Consider the following 22,150-nt stretch of genomic DNA (forward strand, 5'->3'; position numbering starts at 1 on the left):
AGCAGCAGCAGCGCAGGGCCGGGAGGGAGCAGGGCCCGGCTGCTGTGGCTGCAATCCCCGCTGCAGGCTGGGTCACTGCCCACAGCCTGCCCGGTGCGCTGCACCCACAGGTGCTCAGTCCGGGTGGTCACTGCTTTCCTTTTCCTGTGCGGATTCCAGCTCAGGTGACCGATCTGATCCCTAGTCAGGGCCTTGGGTTCTCCTCCAGCCCTTAGGGCAGCCCATGCATTTTGGGTGTAGAAGTTACCTGTGGACAGCAATTCTCAGAATTGCACCCGGAATTGTCTCCCTGCCCGTGCCTAAGCCCTGGGAGCGCCCGGATGCCGCTCGGTGCTCAGCAGTGAACTCCCGAAAGTAAAGTGAATAAGGATGGCAATTACTATTTGCAGCTGTAGGTGCCCGTGAGCTGCTCGTAGCACCGCCCCATCAAGCGGCAGGGCTCGGGGGCCTACCTCCTCCTTGGCTCCAGCAGAGGGTCGCTCCCTCCATCCCATCCCATCCCCGCGCCGCTCCCGGCCCCAATCCCACCCCCAATCCCAGCCCTCCGTTTAACGCCAGCCCCTGCGCTGCCTCGCCATCCCCGCTGGAAGCAGGGCAGGAGCAGCGAACCTGCCTGCGCCAAGCGATGCTGCGCTCCAGCCGCGGGGCGCCGTGCGTGCGCTCAGCCGGGCTTCAATAGGCACCCAGCACCCCGAAACCTGCCCTCCCCGGGGGAGGGGGCAGCGGGGCCGGCTGTGCGCGGGCGCGGCCGGCGCTGGGCTCGGGGGGCACCTCCCGCCCGCCCCGCTGCGCTCCCCGGCCGAGCAGCACCGCGGCTCCGGCTGCCGGGGCCGCGCACAGCCACCCATGCGGGGGATACCGGCGGGGAGGCAGCGGCTCCGCGGCAGCGGGGAGGGCAGGTGAACTCCGGGAAAGGATGACCGGCGTCGCCGCGATCGTCTTTTTCCTGCAGCTCTTGCTCAGGGCGGACGGACAGGTTTTCCCAGGTGAGTGATGCTCGCCCGGCCGGTGCTCCGCTCCTCCATCCGCGGGCGGCTCTCCCGGCAGCCCGAACTCCTCGCCTCGTCCGTGCCTCCGGCCCCGCGGGGAGCTGCCGCTGCCATCCGGGGAGCGCCAGGGGATGGACACTCCTCGGAAGGCGCTGGCCAGCGGCAGCGAGCAGCCCCGGGCCCCGCCGGTTCCGACAGCTCCGGGGATGCCGGGGGCTGTGCCCGGCCGAGCGGGGCTCCGCGGGGAGGGGGCAGAGCCGGGGCTGGGGGCCGGGGGGGACTCGCTCCTGCCAAAGTTGCGTGTGGCGAGAGGTGACGGCATCGCCTTTATTCCGGATTCGCGATACATGAGGCGTTTTTTGGTGGTGAGGAGCGTTTGCGAGCCCGAGGCAGGAGTTGGCTCCTGCGGGCTGTGCGGCTCGGGGGGAGCCGCTGCCTTTCCCCTCCGGCCAGGGAAAGGGCTCTGGGCTTGCTCTGGGAAGTTTAGTGGCAGCTGTTTCACCACTTGCATGCCACAGCTCCAGGAACTTTCTCGGGGGGCTCAGCCACTCGGACCGGCTCCTTCCCAATTGTCGCTTTCTCCGTCGCTGATGTGAAGGAGTACTTTGCTCCCTGGCATGTGTACAGTAATAGTAGCCGGCTATTTTCCCACTCCTACGAGTTCCTTAAGGCATAGTTTGAATTACTTGAAGATGACAGGTGCTTATAGAGCTGGCTTTCCCCTCTCGCGCTATTATGTCGGTATTCCAAAGCTACGTGGGTCTTGTATCTTGTAATACATCAATTTTCTCCTGGTTCTTGCAATACGTTAATTTTCTCACTGCAGTTTGTGCTCATGCTAAAAAAACCAAGCAGTTATAGCTTCAACTTAGGGGAAAAAAAGTATTTTAAAACTACCTGTATAAGACGAGTAAAATTTCCCTGTGTTATGTCGCTTAACATGGGGATGTAACTCATTGCTTGTGACTCGGGCACGCCGGGGCCACGAAACTAACTTGAGTTCATCACCAACACAAGGAGGTTTTTGAGGCAGCTCGAATGACTCTGTGTCGCCGTTTTAAAGCAGCAGCAGCGTGTTGGAGATGCTGAGCACCGTGCACACCTTCCCCCGAGCCCTGGGCTGCAGGCTGGGCTCAGGGACCGGGCTGCCCGGGGAGGGCCGGAGGAGATGTTGTCACCAACCCAGCTCGCTTTGACACCACCGGGATCTTGTTTACATTGCTAGGCAACTGCACAAAGCACAGATTTATTAGAGACAATCTAACCTAGTTAAATAACTGCTTCCTTGGGTAAGCAATATGTGGAGCTATTTATTTCCCCCCCTTTTTCTCTGCCTCCCAACTGTTTTCGTGCTCTTGACACTTGTCACATCAATTGAGATTAGATCCTGGGCTTTTGATGAATCATTTAGCCAGATGCTTGGAAAGAAGAGTGTTCTGTGAAAATAGCAAAGTTTTAAGGGGGCAGAAGGCACTTTGTATTTGAGGGATATAATGTAATATGAGCTAAATGCATGAAAATGTAACGTATCTTAATTATTTTTTAGGAAAGCAATGAAATATTTTAATTATCAGTTCAGTGGAAATAGTAACTGAGTTTTTTTTCCTTCTCCCTCCTATTTGAGTGTGCCTCCTACCAATCCAAAGTAAAAGGCACTGATTTTAATAACTTTTGTGAGCTGTTTGTAGCACTGAAATTAGGAGAAAGTTTTCTACTCTTAATATAAATATCTGCTGTGGAGTGTATCTGTTTGGACTGTGTCCCTATAGCTGATTTTTTTTTTTTTCAAATGGTAAAAAGCAAAGTTTTGCAGGTGCACTTTGTCCCTGAAAATTCGGTGAAGTTTGGAGTGGCTCCAGTCAATGCCATCGGTGTCTTTCTGCATCTTCCATCAGGTGGTGCTCTCTCCACAACTTTTAGCATGCAAATACCTCCCGTCTCTGATAATTTTTCAAAACCTACTGCGTTTATACAGCAGCCTTTTGTTAAACATCCCGAAAAATACTATGCAAGTTGTTGGCTAGGTTTTTTTTTTTAAAATTTTTAAAGTGATAGCTGGAGTAGGAAATAAGAAAGGCACAAGTCGAGACGAAATGTAGTCGGTTCCTACCGGATTTGCGCAGCTGCTGCTGCTGCTTTGTGTTATCCCCAACGTAAAATTAGGAATACTACAAAGAGACAGCAGAATGCTCATGGCTTCTCCCTGGAATACCTCGTTCCATCCTGAGGGAGCTGGCTAACTCTCATTTCTTTATGTAATTTCTCTATCGCTCTATTTATAACTCTTCTTCCCAGCAATTACTTCCCCTTCCCTGCAGTCTCTGTATTTATTTGTAACTCAACATATGCTTTTCCAGGTTCTAAACTTTTTGGCAGCCCTAGGGTCAGCTGCTGATTTAAATGCCTTACTTTTCCACGCAAGGCACAGAGGCAGCACCAGGTAATGATAGTGGTCCCCAGTTCTTGCAGGATTTTGGAACCGAAGGAGCATCACTTACAGGGAACTTCTCCTGAAAGTCCCTGTGGGGTTTTTCTCCCACTAAAACATGTGGAGTATTCCTGTAGTTGCCACACACTTTACTGTTGTCTGTTTTGTGAGGATTTTTAGCACAACAGGGGGATAAATAAAGAGATTAAAGTAATTTGCAGCTGTGAGAAAGCATCCTGGGGGGGAAAGTAGGACAGAGGGTTTGCATGGGGGTTGTTGACTTGAACACCAGATTATTTAACACTTGTTTATCTTCTGATGGCAGTGCTTAATTTAATTTTTGCCCCTATCCTGGTCCTTTTTTGCTGGCAGAGTTCGAAGGCTCGGGTGTGTAGCTGCTGCCACATCGCCAAGTTACGGCAGCTGAGAGTTCATTTACTCGGGGATGGTCCGGGGAGGAGAGAAGATGAAAAGGGAGCAAACCGCAAGGAAATTTTTTGGGGGAAGCTTTAATTTAGTAGGAGTTCATTTGCTCAGGGTTTGCTGTCAGTAAATTGGCGGTGAAAAACGGGTCCTTCTGAGCGAGCTGCTCTGTGTGGCAGTTGTTAACAATGCAGCCATTTAACTCAATAATCACTTTTCTCTCCCTCTGGGGAGCTGTTAGCGCCACAATTCCACTTTATTTTTATCCCCGGCTGGCTCGATTTGTTTTCTAATACATAAACAATTAATCCTAAGAAGGTGATGTTGTGAAACTGCCTCTTTTGACAGCGGCAACGAAAGGTCACAGTGTGTATAAAGGCGTTTGTGAATCTCTGAGGGATAATCCTTCTCTCTTACAAATGCAGAGCCCTTTTTAACCATCCCCCCTCCCGCGAGTCCCTGAGCTCTGCTTCTCTTGTTTAATTGTACTTTTAAAGTCTGTTATGCTCTGCGTGCAGGCCCACGTGCTCTAGTTTTCATTAAGATTATGGGAATGATTTGGGGCACTTACTGTAGAATATTAAAGTATATTTTTTTTTTCAGAAGGCACCATCATCTGTTGCCATGGAAACCCGAATAGTAGTAAAGATGTAGGTCTGAGGCTTTGAACCTCGAAAGCCATGGACAAGGGTTGTTTCTTATAGGAACAATTACTTTTGTATATGAAATCCAGTTAAGTGGAGAGAAGAAAGGGAAATAAATTGATCTGTTCAGCATTGCTCTGACAATCCTCTTGAATAACATTCAGCACAGAAGGATCAGTGTCTGATTCTCTGTGTGTGTGTGGTGTGGGTTTTTTAAAGCTCATTATTTATCACAATAGTTGTTTTATGCCTGTGTTAATTTTCATTGTGGTTTTATAAGTGAGGTGCAGGAATGTGTATTGGCAGGTATTGTTCTTTGCTTGAATGGAAAGTGCTGAATGTACAATGGAGAGGTGTGCAGAGGAACGTAAATATTTTGGCAATGGGCAAATCTGAGACAGATTTAACGTGTCCCTAGCTAAAAAAAGAAAAAATAAAAATAGCAGATGTTGTCTGAGATCCACCTACCAAAATGGGATTGTGTACATGGGTTTGCTCACTGATGAGAGCGATAATTCTGTTTTACCACAGAAATCCTGCAGCCTGGTTGACATCCCCACAAACTCTTACGGTGTTTGGGTGACGAGCAGCAGGATGTGTGTGTGCATTGCTATATAAAGCCCTCTGTCTTTCTAGAGAGACATTCCTTAATTTTTTATGGAAACTGCTGCAGTCTGTTTCCTTGGTGTCGTGTAATGCACAGATTAAATATGTAGCTGAGCTTCCAAAATACGCTTGTAGGAACATTCATAGATAAGAATTACATGTATTTGAAATAGCAGCAGCGTGCAGGGGTCACCTGCTGCTGTGAACAAGTCGTAGCCCAGGTCTCCATCTGTGATTCAGGAAACCTTCTGTGCCTCCATTGCCTCAGTGGCAGAGGTCTCCACTCCCCTGAGGAAGGGCTCGTGGGTTGATATTCCTTGGCTCTGTGTTCATACTCTTGATAGGAAGATGGTATATGGCTCTTATGGTATTTCTGGAACGTTTTATGGAGCAGCATTACTTGGCTCATTTAAGCCAATGTATTTGGCCTGGAGTCACTTTTTTTTATACCACTCACAGTTCCCAGTTCTCTTATTTTTCTTTCTTTGGCTGGTGCTCTTCCCTGTTTGTGCTGGATGTTATTGCTTGGATTGTACCTTCATTTAGATGGTCTCTGCTTTTTTACTGAGACATCCTTACCTACCTCTTACCTCACCACCTTCCTGGCCTGGTGTTGTCCCTTACTTCTGAGTGCCATTCCAGGCAAAGCCAGAGAGGAGGAGCAGGCACACAAAGGTGGTGGGTGATGATGGCATCAGTGAGGGCTTCTCACAGCCTGGTCCTTTCTGTGCACTTTCCATTACATAACAAAAACAGGTTCATTATTGTGAGCCCTAAAGATCATACATCTTCATGGTAAAGGAGACAATTACTGTGTCTTAGCTGGACCATGCATCATTTAATCAGTCCTGCTTGTTTTTTAATACCAAATAAATACCTCCCATATATCACTGCAGTTCAGAGATGTCCAATACTTTGTAAACTGGATGACAGGGCATTGCATGTTCCAGAGGAAAATGCTGATAAGAAGGAAATTTCAGCTAAGGAGAACAAGGACCTCTGGAGAAAGAAGGCTGTTAAGGTGCTGTTTAATGCCCCAGTTAAAGATGATGTAATTCTGGGAAGTCCTGGTAAAACAGGACAAGAAACCCCAGGAAGAAAGAACCTACTTAGTGCTTGGTCTTCTTGTTTTCTTTTGAGTAGTGTTTGTAAATCAACCCAAGGCCAGTTGTTTGATTTCTTTTCTCCAGCTGGATCCCCCTGGGACTGCAGCCTTGGGAATTCAAACGGACTTGGTGAATTCTGCTGCCGCTTGAAGTGGTGCAGCTCGTGTAGCTGAAGAATGATTGAGCTGCTTATGAATTTTGGGAGGATGGGACCTGGCTCTTGTTCCTTGATATTTTTGAGTTAATCTCTCAGGAAGGCTGTGGGGTTTGACAGCTGATGATGTTGTGTGGGCACAGATCAGTGCTGCAGCCTGAGCAACCTCCGGTTGCGCAAAGCTCTTTGTTCAGCCATGCTGTTCCCGTGGTGCTGGAAGTGCTCAAAGTGTCCCATATCTCATGTTTTTGTAGCTGAAACGGCTTCAGATCTGGCTTTACAGAGGAAACAGAGTTTATCACTTTTTTTTCCACATCCATCCTTGTCAATCTCAGCTTCGTTCCCGGTAGTGACTGTGTTGAATCACTGGGAAGCTGCTCCTGGCTGTGAATTCAGCTGTAGAGTGAAGGAGGGCTGCTCTACTCTTGTCCTCTGCAATGCTGTAAAGAACAACAAAATCAAGAGTATTACCACTTCAGGCAGAGTTTACCCATTTTTATGTTGAGGATCAATCCTTCCCTCTTTGAATTTGAAGGCAGCATCATTACCTGTGTGAGCAGAAGTAGGATTTCATGCTCTGCTGGGGATATTATTGGAATATTGTGCTTTTGACTTCAGCACTGCTGAATTTGTTGCTGCTACCTTAATCTGAACATGTGTGAGTCTTCCTTCCCTTAGTACTGACTCTAAGGTAAGCCCTCAGTAGCAGAGGGGAGATAAGAAATCCTAAAGAGGCAAATATACCAACTCTGTGAAGTGGGCTTTCAGGATGGGTTTTTAATGGCAAAGTGAGGAGTAGGGGATGGTGCCACGTGGTTTTGTTTATTTGAGAAGATTATGATGATTTGTAGAAGTGAAAAGCATGTGTGATTGTGACCAACTAGTAGAAGTAGGGCACAAATCAGGGGAGGAAGAAGGGAATTAAAGCAATCTGACTGCTCTGTAATGGGCCTTTCTTCCTTTAAAAATGTTTACTGGAAGTGCTGCAGCGTTTGCTGGATAAGCAGAAGAGCGTTTCTGTCAGCGAGATGGGAAGCTGCTGAGCTTGATGGTTTGTTTCTCCAGGAAAGGGATTTGCTGTCAACATGTACCCACTTAGGTGTGGGCAGCCCAAATCTCATTCTGCACTTCGAGGTGGGAATTGAGTGCTCTAATGGGAACAGTTGTTGCTGGAAGTGTAAAGTGCAGTGTGTTTCTACCACAGTCAGGCATTTCTCAGGGAAATATTTCATGGTGTTGATGTTTCTGTGGAGGTTTGTGGCTGAGAGGTAAATTTAAATAACCCCAGCCTGCTAATCCAAGAGGCTGTGTCCATCTAACTCCACACAGCTGCTTTGGGCTGGTACCAAGAACTTTCACTAAGTTGTTCTTTAGAAAAGCACCAAGATGAACAATAATGAGCCATTTCTGGTGTTTCCCATTCACATCCACCTGTTTAAAAGAGGTGTATCTCTCTAGAAAGTCTGCTCTGTGCTTTCTCTGGCCTTTAGCTTGGGTGTATTTGTGGCTGAGCAGAAGTGCTCGTTACCTTCTCATTGTTACCTTCTCCCTCCGGACTGGAGAGGCAATTGCTGGTTTTGCAATGGTACCAACTCTTCTCTCCTAATGAGCCTCTTTAATAGAAACTCCCTTTTCCCTCTTAATTGTTTATTAAACCTGAAGGGATGGCTTTGTGGTGTGGTTAACTTTGGAACACTTGAAGAGCCAACTGCTTAAATGCTTTAGAGGCACAAATTACTGTTTTTTTATACCCTGAAGAATGTTTTCTTTGCAGTTGTTTAAGGGAGAAACAAACAGCAGCAGAAACATGAGCAGTGCCACAGTCAAGCAGGAAGGGTGGCAGCTGACAGGATCCTGGTGTTTGGGTGGGGATTTGTGATGGAGAGAGTGATGGGAAGGAGAATATGGTAAATTTACAGCAGTAGGAAGAGAGCAGGTATGAAGAGAAATGGGAAAGGGGATTTTGCCAAACAGAAGCAGTGAGGAAGCAGACATAAAATAAAGCTCTGGGTGGGCTGCTGGATGCTCTCAGGCTGGGAGGGTGGCTGCCACTGATACAAACTCCCTTTCCTTAAGCTAAACGTCCACCAGAGTCATTGTGAGATAGCTCATGGCTGCAAATTTTTCTCCTTAGGCTGAAACATGGGATACAACACCTAGTTCTTGTCTTTAATTTCACAGTGATTGAGCATCTCCCTTCCCAAACCAAACCCATATGAATATTTTGAATTTACCAGCAGCCCTTTCTAGGTTTGCTAGAAAAGCATCTATTTATCTGTTATATTTGCCAGTTGCTAATATTTTAAGAGCCTTAACCATGCCAGCAGCAGTTGTCCCTGTTGCTCCTCCAGCTCAGCTGGTATTTCATAGCTCTGCTCATGTGTTCACACGACAGTTGCACCCTGTTTGTTTCAGTAATGGAAAGGAATAAGCATGTGAAAGGAAAAGCCTGTTCTGTTTACACTCTGCAGAACACTGCTGCCCGTATCAGAGTGGCTGATCAGGATGTTCTGGGTACCTCGGTGCATCCCTGGGCCTGGCTCAGAGCCTGTGCCAGGCAGCCCAGATGTGCCTCAATTTGTGCAGCAGCCAATCCTAATTAAACATCCAGGAGCTGTCACCCACCCAAAACCAGTCACTCATCTCTGCTCCTTCCCCTCAAAGGACTGGCTCGGAGCCTTTCACTGTGCAGACAGAATTTTTGTGTTGTGTTGCTGGCTCTGGCTGCACAGGGCACAGTCACCTGGTTGTCAGGAAAATTAATCCACAAACACCAGAGGTTTATGTCAAGAAGGAGACAGAGGAGTCCTTTTACTTTTTTCAAATAACAGGAGAGGCCATGGGGCATTCCTCTGGGGTCTCTTGATTTTTGGAGGTCACAGACTCCTTTGTATCCCAATTTCCCAGCTCCATGTCCCTCTCTCTTTCCCCATTGGCTGAGGTGCTTGAGAGGTACAGACATCCTGGAACACCTGATACCCAAGATTCCCCTCTAATGTATAACCCTCCCTTTTAATTTTCAATTCTTATGGAATTTATGGTGTTTCCTCAGTGTCTCTTTCATCTTTCAATGTCCAATCTCATTTACCTGCAAACCTATTTTGTTTGTAAAGGCAAATATCTTTTTCCATTCATCAATCAGTGGAATCCATCCCATTGCTTCTTTTATCTCTCAGTGCTGGTTTTATCTGCCAGCAGACCCCCAGCTTGTTTGTAAAGACAAACCCATCATTGCTGTCATGCTGGATTTGACTTTGAGATGGGTGGCTCGCAGCTCCTGGGGTCTGCCTGCTGTGCCAGCACTGACTCATTCCCTCTCTGGAAGCTTCCCCAGGCTCTGCTGCTCTCCTGCCTGGCAGGGCAGGTGAAGAGAGCCAGGGCTGCCTGCCAGCATCCCCTGATCTCATGGCACTCCCTGCCTGCCTTCAGTGCTCGCTGGGGATGCTGCACTGCAGCCACAGCTTCATTTTGGGAAGGGGAGAATTTATTCATTTGTATAAATTAAATCCAGACCCATTTGAAGTTCTCCCCAAATATGATCTGAATCATTTTTGCTTTGTTTTTGTTGAAAAAGGGTTGCTCTTTATAAACCTGCTCTTTATAAACCTGCTCTTTATAAACCTGCTCTTTATAAACCTGCTCTTTATAAACCAGACACTTCCCTGCAGCTCTTGAGGTTCAAACACTCCAGCCTGAATCAGGGAGAATCAATCCATGTGACCTAGTAGAAAATAATAGGATTAAAAAAGAATTCTTGTTTTAAAAGGGATTTTTACTATGCAAATGTTGGTCAAAACATTTCCTCAGCTTCCTGAATAAATTTTTTGTTGGTGATAGGGTTTCCTACGCAAACAGTAAATATTTTTATGATTAAAACATGGGAGATGGTGTATGTACTAACAGCTATCAGCACGTGGTAGGAATGATCAGAGAAGTGGAAAGCTTGGAAATAAACACAGTGTCTCTGTTGGCACAGGGATAACCCTGGAGACTGCCAAGGCCAGAGCCTGCAAAAATAAGAAAGTATAATTAATTGTCCTTAAATGAACTTACCAAGCAAAAATAACCCTTTTAAAGTAAACACTCAACTTTGCAGCTTTTATTATAAAGCTTTGCCATGTGGCAAAGCTTTCCATGTTCTATAATGTATTTATTGAGATTTCTGTGCATATTTATTGTAAAAAAAATTAACATACAGAGCACAGCTGCACTGGACCTCTGCTTTACCCTTGCACTTTGATTTTCTAGTAAAAATACAAAAATATTTCTGATAATGGCTGGGAAATAATGTTTTGGGATGTTACTTGGTGGTTTCTGGAGGTCACTTGACCTTGATGGACACTTGATTCTATATTGAATCACTCCTGGGTTTTGGTGTGGGCTTTTTGATGGTGTTTTTCTTTTTTTTCTGGTTGTTTGGATTTTTTAAGAGGTTTTTCTTCCATGCTAATGAGCTGTTCCTGCTAATAGAATGCTCAATAAATGAGCGTTTCAGTGAAAGAAATACCGAATTTCCTTGTGTCCTTTGGTGTAATTCCCAGAGGTCACTGACTTCAGGGTGACTTGCAGGTATTTAAAACATGAGACAACAGCAGCATTAACAGTGCACAAACCCCAAATTTGTACCATCCTGCTTGCCAAGTGTAATTTATGCTAGAATTACTGGAGAGAATAAAAAAGAATGTTTGGATTATCCAGAGAGCTCCTCCTCATGCAGGGGGTGGCAGAAGGATCCCTCATCAGATTCAGACTTCAGATGCAATTTCCATTAAAGTTGATAACATTTAGAAGTAGTTCCTTTATAAGTTTTTGCTTAGTGATGGTAAATTTTCCAGTTTTCAGTTCTTAAAAAAATAAATGTCAGAGCTGAGAATCTCAAGCAGAAATTTAACAGAACTCCTGAGTAGTATTGCAGTGTAAATCCAGAGTGAAGGTGTATACATAGTGATTTTTGAGTGGAGGAGAGAAGTCTGGGGGTGATTAATGCTGTGATTTTTGAGAGGACTGACTGGCAATTGATGGAATATTTGCATCAAACTGAACGTGGGTTTGAAAAGCAGCAAGTGCACTAAGGGCAGAATATGCCACCTGCTGTATTTGTATTTTAAAAAGTATATGTCAGGATGTTTTTTCTGCCTGGAATATTCCTCCTGAACATCCTCTTATTTCCAGGAGTGACAAATTAACATATTGAGAGTACACACAAGTGACAGCAATTTCTCCTCTTTTGAACAAAGATTTACAGTATCTAAATCCATTTAATTTCTTGATCTCTAACTGAGAGTGGAGCTGTGAAGGGGAGAGTACCAAAGGGAAGGAAGGGGAACAAGGGAGAAATACTTAATGTACAGTGAAAGGAAAAGAATGGGATAGAAACAAGGAAACAATTACTTTGTTAAAGTAGAAATCTTACTGCAGATCCATGGGGCTGTGGAATTGTGTCCCAGAGGAAATGGTGCAAACCCTGTTCTCTGAGCCACTTTAATTTAGACAGGACAAAAAAATTGAACAACCCACTGCAGGCTTTTTTCCCCCTCTAAATTTCTGACTTCATGATAATGCTGTTAAAGAGGAAAAAGGAGGTATAGTGAGGAAAAAAAAATAAAAATGATGATGCTGTATTTAGCATAACACATACTAATGCTTCTCTGCTGCTTTTTAATTAATCTAATTATTTGTTAAATATCAACAGCATCATGGTGAAGGCAAGATTGTGTCATGTGCTCCTCCAGATCCTCCTCACCCCCAAATCTGCATTCAGACCTTATCTGACCTGGGGGAAATAATGAGTGTGGGATTAAAAACCCAACCAACAGAGCACACCACAAACAAACAACCCCACAAAAAAATCTCCAAAACCCCCAAGCAAACAGCAAACCAGCCCAAACAAAACAACAAAACCCAATTAGAAGTGCAATATATGATTTGTAGGTGCTAAAGCAGCACATAATGTTCCAGTCAGGGAGAGGAGGAGTGTTAAGCATGTGCTGCTTTATTTCTGTACCAGGATTCCGGAGTGGGTGAGCTGGTGGAGAGCTGTGGCAGGGGAGCATCAGATCTCAGCCTGGGGGCTGAGGTGATGCCCCAAAAAGGGATTTAGGTGTCACAGCACACCTGCAATCCCTGCTGCTGTGGCTGATGTGTGAGTGGGGGCTGCAGAAGCCCTGAAAATCCCTGAGCTGCCAGTGGGGAAGGTGGTGGGAACGTGGGTTAATCCTTAACCTTGGAGCACCTGTAAGGCCAGGGCTGAGCCCAGAGCTCTGAGCTGGGCTGCTGTGTCTGAAGGCATCTGCTGAAGGCCCAGAAATTCTATAGCTGTGGAGAAACCTGAGAGGAAATTAATAATTCTCTCTGTGGAGCTCAGTTTGCATAGTGTGCAGTAAATAATGCATGGGTCCACGGAGCTAACAGTAAAAATAAAACAAAATATTGAGTAGCTGCCCCTCCAGTCAGGGCCATCCATCTTTTGCATAAACAGCTAAAGGTCCCGTGGCAAAAGTGTGTGATCAGGTGATTATTTTTTTTTTTCAGTCAAGCTTGCAAGAGGATTGGCAGAGGGTTTTGTGGATAACCTTCTATTAGGGCACTAACACCCTTGAGAAAACTGGATTATTTATTGATGTTAATATTATTCTTTTCTTTGTGGTGGGGAAACCCATCATCTGAGTGCTCAGGAATTTGTGGGCTTCTCTTTTTGGCTGCAGGAATTTACAGGGGGGGCTTTGCTGCTCTGTAACTCTGCAACATCCTCATCTTTTTATATCACCCCAGAACTGATAGAGCAGGGCTATGAGCAGAGGTTTGGGGATTTAGGTAAAGTGCTTTTCCAGTCTAAACAATTGTATGGTTCTATGTTGAGAAAGAAGCTCATGACAAGCCACAAAACTTTAAGGGAAATGTGCTGGAATTAATAGATTTATTTGCTTTTTGCTGTCATAGGTTTCGATTCCGCTGGCACCTAACTCGTGCAGGAAGGTGAAGTTGTCACTTCTCAGGCTCTGTCTGTGTCAGGATGGTCACTTAATTAATTAAGTTAATTGTTCAGAGCTAGATGGCCCTGGAAATTTTTCTCTTATGGGAATTCAGGAGAAAATAGGAGCCTGGAAACTTGACCTGTATTTTATTGGTAGTACACATCCATAGAGCTGTGAAGTGACCATGAAGGGCTGCCAGGAATTTTATTGTGGTTTAGACTTGCAAGGAGGAAGTTGGGCTGAAATGAATTGGGATTTGAGCCTTTATGGTTTTGTTTAAATTTATATTTGCTACGTGGTGCACTCAAACTTCTTGTTTGAATCAAAATCAGCATCATGTACACAATTAAGGTCACCCTGTGCTTCTCCAGCCTTGACTGGAGTAGAAGAAAGCAGGGTGGGGAAACCAGTGCTGTTGCAATTAAATGGAATCATTTGAATCCCATTAAAGAAGAAAAGGAGGAGAGAAAACACTGTTATTTATCAGCCAACTTGTGGGAATTAATGTCTTCTGAAAATTAGCTTCAATCCTATTTTTTTTGCTATTGTTCTCAGCGTTGTTATTACCGCAGAGTTAAAGAGAACAAATTATAATGAGTTTTTCCCAAACTTTCCTTTTTCTTTATGCCCCTAGGCTTCCAATCCATTTTCCTTACTCTGCTCTCTGCTTTTGCAGGGCATTTAGTGGCTGTTCATTCCTGCTGTGTTCCTGCAATGCCCATCCACGTTAAATGATATTGTAGGAATTTCCAGTGGCACAGCAGCAGGTGTTTGCCTGTGTGCTCGTTGTATGTGCCCAGTAAATCTGCAGATCAGTTCCTCTTCTGAGGCTCTCAGGGTGATTTAGGGTTATTTAGGAAACCTCTAGGTTTTTCACTGTGACAACTCTGTTAAGAGAAGTAAAAAGGTAAAAAATAGCGGTGGTTAAAAATGTTTTAGCAGATTTTTCTTGGTGTTTGGTCTTGATTTTGGCTTTCCTGCACGTGTTTGATGGAGGGAAGGCAGGAGGATGGAGGCTCATGCCAAGCTGTTGGTACCAGGAGGGAAGCCCTGCTAAAGGGGATCTTCCTGTGCTTTGCTTTTCTCCCTGGGCTCATCCCATCCACGAGTGCTTCACCTCAGGCCTGCCAGAGGCTGCTGGAGAATTCTGTAGAGATGCCCACCAAGGATGCTGAAATCTCTGGAGTCCAGCAGGAGCAGGGCAGTGACTGAGTGACTTCCCCCTGTGCTGAGACCACAGCTCGGATCCTGTGCCCACTTCTGGGGGCTCAGGACAAAGGCACCGAGGGGCTGGAGCGTCCAGAGGTGGGAACAGAGCTGGGGAAGGGTCTGGAGCCCCAGGAGGGGCTGAGGGAGCTGGAAAGGGGCTCAGCCTGGAGAAAAGGAGGCTCAGGGGGCCCTTGTGGCTCTGCACAATCCCTGCCAGGAGGGGACAGCCGGGGGGGTCGGGCTCTGCTCCCAGGGAACAGCCACAGGAGGAGAGGGAACGGCCTCAAGGTGTCCCAGGCCAGGTTTAGATTGAGATCAGGGAAAGTTTCTCCACTGCAAGGCTTGTCCAGCTCCGGCACAGCTGCCCAGGGCAGTGGTGGAGCCACCATGCCTGGGGGAAATGAAAAGGTGTGGATGTGGCACTTGAGGACGTGGTGGTTTAGAGGTGGCTTGGTCAGTGCTGGGTTAACAACCTGACTCCATGGTTTTAGAGGTGTTTTCCAGCCTGAAAAATTCCATGATTCAGTGTTGGGGAGAAGCTTGTGGCAAGTTGCAAAAATCTGGGAGAAGCATGGTGGGATTAAGGAGTTTGGTTTTTGCAAATTTGCAATTTTCTGTTTGTCATGGAGAGGGATTCTGCTGGCATCTAATTCTTGCAGGAAGACAGGACAGGGACTTAGTTAATTGTTCAGAAATAGATGGAACTTGGAATTTTTCTTTTATGGGAACTCAGTACAAAATAAAAGCCTGGAAGCTTAAATTGCAGTTTACTGGCAGTACATGTCCTTAGGACACAGTAATAAAATAGTGCAAAGTAATGGAAGGAATTGCATCTCCAAGCTAAATATTTATGTATGAATTGACCTTGGCTCTTTCTACTCCCTTTCTTGCCCTTTAATATTTTAAAGAGGAAGTAAATACCAATGAAAAATTATTTTTTTTATTGAATACTGTCCCCCTGGATACCTCTCATCAGAAGATAACTTTGATTCCAAAGATATTAGGGGGGAGGAAAATGTTTATGTTGCTGTTTTACAGCAAGGCAAATCGAGTACAAGAACATTAACTGTAATATATGAGTAATTGCACAAGGAAATGATTTAAAGAAAATGTATTTAAAGATGAGCATGAATCAAGGTTCCCCTCCCCCAGCCCCTGATGATACTCCACTGTTAATTAATTCTTTCAGACTTAAGGATATTGCAGCGCTCTGTCTGCTCCTGGTTTACCAGGAAAATCAAAGTACTCTGACTCACCACACTTGTATTTGGTAATCCCACAGGTGAGAATGAAATCTTATCTATTTTAGCTAACTTGAGCTTTCCCTGGGGACAAAGCAGCCCATTGAATGTTGCACTGAAATCACTGGGTTTGTGAGAGGTGTTCACAGCACTCTCCACACTCAGAGGAATTCCTGCACTCTGGGATGCTCCATCAGGGAGCAGGTGGATCTTTGGCTCTGTGTTTCCATCAAGGATTTGGAGGATCAGGTTCTCTGTTCCAAACTCTGTCCCCATCTTGTCTGATAGCCTTGAGCAAGTGCATTTTTCCCTGTCTCACTCAAGTCTACTCTAAGGAGCATCCTGGTTTCTTTCCCATCTCCCAGGAGTTTGGGGGTGCTTGATGGACAGTGCTGAACCATTTGAAGATCTCCTGATGAAAGCTGACGTGGGGGTGTGTGTTTTCAGGCTGGCTCCTGTTTCTCAGTAGTATCAAATGATAATTTCTCAAGAAGGTTTGTTTAGATCTTGGCTGTCATCCAGGAACATGTGTTCAATAAAATCACTGGAGCTACTTCTTGTTCACCTTCCAAAAACCTCATGAGCACTGAGTGGAGCCAGTTCTTTTTTGGAGGGAGAGATCATAGAATCATGGAATGGTTTGGGTTGGAAGGGACCTGAAAGAGCTCATTCCACCCCTCCATGGCAGGGACACCTTCCACCATCCCAGGCTGCTCCAAGCCCCATCCAGCCTGGCCTTGGACACTGCCAGGGATCCAGGGGCAGCCACAGCTGCTCTGGACAATCTCTTTTATTGTTTCCCATGGACATGGATAATCCACATGAGCCCTCCTGAGGCTTTCCCAGCTCTCCCTGTGGGTCAGGTGCTCCAATCCCTCCATTACCGTTGCCTTTTGCTGGATTTGCACCAGGACATCCTTGTCTGTCATGTAATACTTGTGTCTGTGTGTCTGTTTTAATCCTCTCTGCACAGATCAACCCTCAAACAAAACCTGTTTGTACTGCCACCTTTTTCTCTGTGTGTATTTTACACATATATGTATATTTTAGGATTTATTTGGAGGTAGCTGATGTGCAGGGCAGGTTTTCCCAGGTGATTCTTGCTTGATTAAATTTCAGTGTGTGCTTCCTCAAATATTTGGCTTTGCTGAATAAATTGGTGTATTATGCTTATCCTGATTTACTGTCTCAGTGCTGTCCACTCAGTACAGAAAGACAATAATCAGAGTGTCAGTAGCTGTTATATTTTCATTTAAGGGAAAACATACTAATTCTTTTTTGAGACAATATACAAGGGGAGACATTTATTTTCTTGTGGCACACTGACTTGTCTAGAACTTTTTTTTTTTTTTACCAGAAGCTGAGTTGTTTTTTTTTAAAAGGCTTCTTGAGCAATTTATTTGGTTCTTTTTGAGAGCTGAAAATGCTTCTAGTACTTGGCCTCATTAAAGTGTGGAGGTATCCTCTCTGTGGCTTGGACACTAGGACTGAACCTAGCTTAGAAGCAAGCTTAAAGTGTGTTTTAAATTTGTGAATTATAAAAAAAAAAGTCAGTTTTGTCTCCTGTTGGGTAGGCTGGGGCTGTTTGTGGTTTAACTCACTAAACACATTTATAGGGAGTGGTGCTACCAAGTGTAGTGCTGCATATTTGACACCTCCAAAATTCCCTTTTCTGCCAGCACTCTCTATGCAACTTCTTTTTGCATTTGAACACATCTTAATATAGCAGAGCAATGTTTGTAGGAGAAAGAGGATTTTTGTTTTTCATTGATGGAGCTGCAGTGGAGAGCTCTCAGTGGAGGTTTCACAGATTCCTGCTGTGTTGTGGGTAAGGGCTGTGTGCCCAAACCATCCTGGCTTTGTCTGGGTTTGCTCCTGTGGCTCCACTGACACCTCCAGCTCCTGTTTCAGTGCTGCTGTCTGTCTGCTTGGAGCAGTCTTGTTAAATTGAATGATTTTTGAGATATCCCCCTGCCTGCCTGCAGTAGTGTGTGAACTGCAAGCACTGCAAGAATTCCTGGGAGCAGGTTGGAGAGGATTTTAAATGTGTGCATTAAAGACATTAAACACAGGGTAGGAGAGAGCTCTGTGCTCTGAACTCCCCCTGTTCTGGTGAGGAAAGACGTGGGAATTCATCTGGGCTTGTTCATGTCCACGAGCCCAGCAGCATGCTTGGTGTAGCTCTCATCTTGCCTGAGTCTGAAGGATCTCCTAAACTTTTTTTAGCAGATGGGAAGGATGGTTTAGGATGAGACTTTGCTGTCTGAGCTGATTGCTGAGCTGTGCAGGCTCCTCTGGCTGCAGGGAGCCTTTGGTTGGTGTTGGAGGCTCCCAAGGAGACAGGGTCAGCCTCAGCCAGGTCTGTAGCTGTGCAAATGGGGGTAAAAATCACTCATTTACCTCTTCTGCAGCAGTGTTAGCAAGACAGGAAGAAAATGTGGCAGTTTTCACCTTATTCTTGAAGCATTACTTACTTTTTTGGGGGAAACTTTCAAGTTTTTTATTACATGATGTAGGAATTGAAATGGAGTATTTTACTGGTGAGTGAAATAGGAATCAATACCCCAACACTTGTTGAGGAGCAATCTTTAGCACAGAAAATCTGCTTCAGTTCAGAACAAAACATTACTTTGGAATGAACAATTAAAATCTATTGATTTTTAACTCAGAGGTATTAAAGTAAGGAAGTTTAGTGTCAGCTGCTAAATTGCTTTCTTTTAGCACTGTTTTCTCATCCAGATAAAGCCTTGCATGTAGAGCTGACTGCTTTTTTCCTTTCCCCCTGGCACTTTCCTCCAAACTTCTTTCCACATCTGTGCTGAGGATAAGCTGAAAATTGTCAGAACTCCCGATGGGTGTAGAAATATTTCTGAATTGGGTTGTAAAAGAAGTGCTTTAGTGAAACCTCTGCTGGCTTTGGGAGCCAGGTGAATTTTGGCAGGATGTTTTGTCAGGTTTCCCTGCTCCCTGTGCTTCCCATCCCTGCCCTGTGTATTTTGTACTGGGGGAAAAGTGCAAAGTTGTGAATTTACCCCAGATCAAATGTTGAGTCAGATGATTCTCTTGGGGTTTTTCTATGAGTTGAAGGATGCCAATCTGCACAAAATCTCTCCACACAAGCTGGTGATTCTTAGCAAAGCTTAGAATAACCCCCTTGTTCCCACAGAGCCATGTGGCAAATACTTTACCTCAAAAAAAGAAATTACTTGAACAAATTTGGGGTTTTGGGGATGATTTTATCCTCTTCCCTCCATCATTTTTTCAGATTTAAAACTCAAAATAATGTAGCTGCTTGTAATTCAAACAGACTGCTCTGCACTTTTGTATTTGACTCTAAATGTTGCAGATTCTGATGTCTTTGCAGTCATAAAGGTTCAAGAGTATGTATTTATATCCACTTGTGCATATATTGTTATGCAGAAGAGAGGACAGAGGCTTCAGGGGGGTCTTGAAGACAGTTCCATTCCAACAAAACTGGAAAGTTGATTACCAGTCCCATGAGTAAATGTGATTTTGTTTGAATGTCTCTGCTGTTAATAATTAAAGGTAAATTATGGTGTTTAAAAAAAAAAAATTGTGGAAATATTATAATTTGCATATATGGGCCAAAGTCTTTTCAGGTATGATAATTTCCAGTGCAGCAAGAAGGATGCTTAAGAAAAGGCTTGGGGAGGAGATGAATTTTCAGATTTGAAAAGAAAAAACCTGGGTTTCTGATGTATCTGACTTTCACTGATGCTGCTCACAGATAAAATACAAGCAGCAGAATTTTGCTTGTGACTTCAGCTGTGTAGAGGAGACATTAAAGCCTCCTTTGAGTTTATGTGAAGGTTTGTGCATTAACAACTGAGCAGCTGTGCTCAAGGATCTGCTTCAAAGCCCACATGTGGAAAAGTTCCTGCTCACTCCTTGGAGCTGACCCACGGCCGTCTCCTCCCTCCAGCTTTGTTGGACCAGATGACTCTGAGGGTTTCTAAGCCATTTTTCCTCCTGTGAGTGTGGCACCTCTGTTTGCAGGCCTCTGGCAGGATCATTTCCCACACCCCAGCTGGTTCCCCTGGAGGAGGGGAAGGGCTCAGCCCAAGCCCAGCAGGGACAGGGACCTTGCTCTGCTCTGATTGCTGATCCTCCTGCTCCGTCAATATTTGGTGATTCTCATCTGTTGGAATATTGCCCTTCTCAGGAAAGCAAACATTTGCTCTTCCCTCCTTTCAATATTGGGCTCTGAGAGAAAGGTGGTGATTACTGCTTCATACCAGGGGTCTAAAAGCATCTGAGTGCTGCCGGTTTGTTTTTCTTAAATGCCAACTTGTTTTTCTGCTTGGATTGCTGAAAATAATGTGTGTATGTGTGTAGCTGTTCTGTAACATGTGCAGATGGAGGCCCTGACTAACTGTGAGGTTTGGGGAGTAGCTTGGCCCTGAATTAGGAGGATTAATCACATGTAGGAAGTTATTCCTGCATTTCCATTTTTGCCAAATGTAAAGCTTTGGCACATGCAGTATCGTATTTGGGCTGATGTCCAAAAGTAAAAAATGGTCAATAATGACTGCCAGTTACCCTGGCAAGGAACCAATTATCCCGTTGTGTTTGCATCCCTGTGTGCACATGTCAATAAATAATCACTCACCCGTGATCCCAATCAGCTCTCTCTGATTAAACATATGTGTGCTGAAAGCTTCGAAGCTCTAAGTGGTAGGAGATATCAAAATGCCTTTACTCATTTGGTTTTCTTTCCATCTGTTAAAATACCCATTGAGGCTTTAAATTGTTTGATTACACTTAAAGTTGACTATGGAAAATCAGTTGCACATTGCATGGACTGGTCCATATTGACACAGAAATACCCATGCAGTGTGTGAACTGTGTAATTGCACTGGGAAAGTGTCTCAGTGCTGAATAATGGGATGCTGTGCTGCAATAATGGGATTTCTGCGTCCATTTTAGAGCTGCTCAACTTTGAAAGTTGTACAAAGTGACTTTGTAGTTGTCCTTGTTTGTGAGATTTGTAATAAGCTGTTCTGCATGACAGTTATGCATGAGATATCTGAGATTTTCAGATAAATGCAAGACCCAAATAATTATTTTATAAGCAGTCAATAGATACAGTAATGGATGTTGGTAGAGGTGATTTTTGAGGCTGGAGTGGTTTTAGTGGTAGTTGTGTGGACAGTTCCCAGTGTTCCCCCTGCCTTCCCCAGCAATGAATACTCCAAAATAACGCTGATTTTGGTCCATATCACCTGCAGCAGGCAGCATCAAATTGACTCCAGGGCTCTGGAAAAGAGAAACTCTGTGGCTGCATGACTTCAAACAGAAATGGCATTTCTAGTTTTCCACGTGTATGCCCTGTCCTGCAGGAGAGCACAGGGAAAGCTGAGGTGATGGCAGTGGGTGTTTGTAGGGAGCCACACAGCTTTAGTGCTGTTATAGATCCATATTATATTGTTGGCTTTTTGCAAATATTAAAATGAGTGTTATATGTAAAAGGTTAGAAAACTTTGTTATATTAATATAGTTCCTTCTATTTCTGTTATTGATGAAACTTAGAAATAGTGGTATAATATACATATATGTTGAGCTGTGGCAGAGTATTAAAACAAAAACTACTTTTGTTTGTATAACCCAAAGACTGAAAAAGATAGTTAGAGACCCCCTCTATTCTTAGATTATTTTATCCAGATGAAGACAGCAGTGGCCAGAGCTCTGGGGGAGGAATTCATTGCATTTCTGGTATCAGGGAATGTGAAACCAAGTGGAGCCAAGAAGATTGATCTATTGGGAAAGGGGCAAGAGAAAACTAAACAAAGAAACATCCAAAACTTAAGAAGAATGTTTGAAAAATGTATGAGAATTTATGGATATGTAGTGGGGTTCTGTTTTTAAGGGACAATCCTTTGTCAGTGAGGCGTGCTCTCTTGGCTGAATGCAGAGACACACGGCCCTATCTGTATACTTTACTTCATTAAACTTTTAAATTCTATAAAAAATATGTGAACCTGGTTTTTCACAGTGCCCAGGACAGGTTTTCCTCAGAGTGCTCAAGAGCAGATGTCCCTTTGGTTTGGGAGTTAACACGTGGATGTTGGGAGAGCTGCTGGAGTACGAGGCTGAGGCTCTGCAGCCTCAAGTTTGCCAGGAGCACAATTTAATGTTAAATGTAAATGCAGGGCTGCAGATGGCATCCTCGGGTTTCAGGCATATGAATTCAAGCTGCTGCTGGGCTGGGTTTGAATTATCTTCCACCGTGGAAAAGCTGAAGCTGCACGAATTGGACCTTGGGTTTGTCTTTGTTCAGAGGAGAACAGATTGCTCATTTTATGACTGACAGCGTTTTGCACTGAAAAAACCCCAAGTTCTCACAAAGTTCCAGGTG

The 22,150-nt window shown here is 44.8% G+C and overlaps 1 protein-coding gene across 7 annotated transcripts in view; it reads left to right on the forward strand.

Annotated features, from left to right (window-relative positions):
• Nucleotides 1-448: 448 nt before the first annotated feature.
• Nucleotides 449-22,150, forward strand: part of PTPRT (protein tyrosine phosphatase receptor type T) — a 435,686-nt gene continuing 413,984 nt past the window's right edge. For 3 of the 7 annotated variants that reach the window (XM_015647508.2, XM_033519067.1, XM_033519069.1), the window contains exon 1: nucleotides 449-986. In XM_015647508.2, coding sequence (XP_015502994.1) covers nucleotides 917-986 — 70 coding nt within the window. In that variant the 5' untranslated portion in view covers nucleotides 449-916. The remainder of the gene's footprint in view (nucleotides 987-22,150) is intronic. The other 4 variants (XM_033519070.1, XM_033519068.1, XM_015647502.2 and 1 more) reach the window with 2 other exon arrangements.

The sequence above is a fragment of the Parus major genome, chromosome 20 (assembly GCF_001522545.3).
Source record: "Parus major isolate Abel chromosome 20, Parus_major1.1, whole genome shotgun sequence".
NCBI lineage: Eukaryota > Metazoa > Chordata > Aves > Passeriformes > Paridae > Parus > Parus major.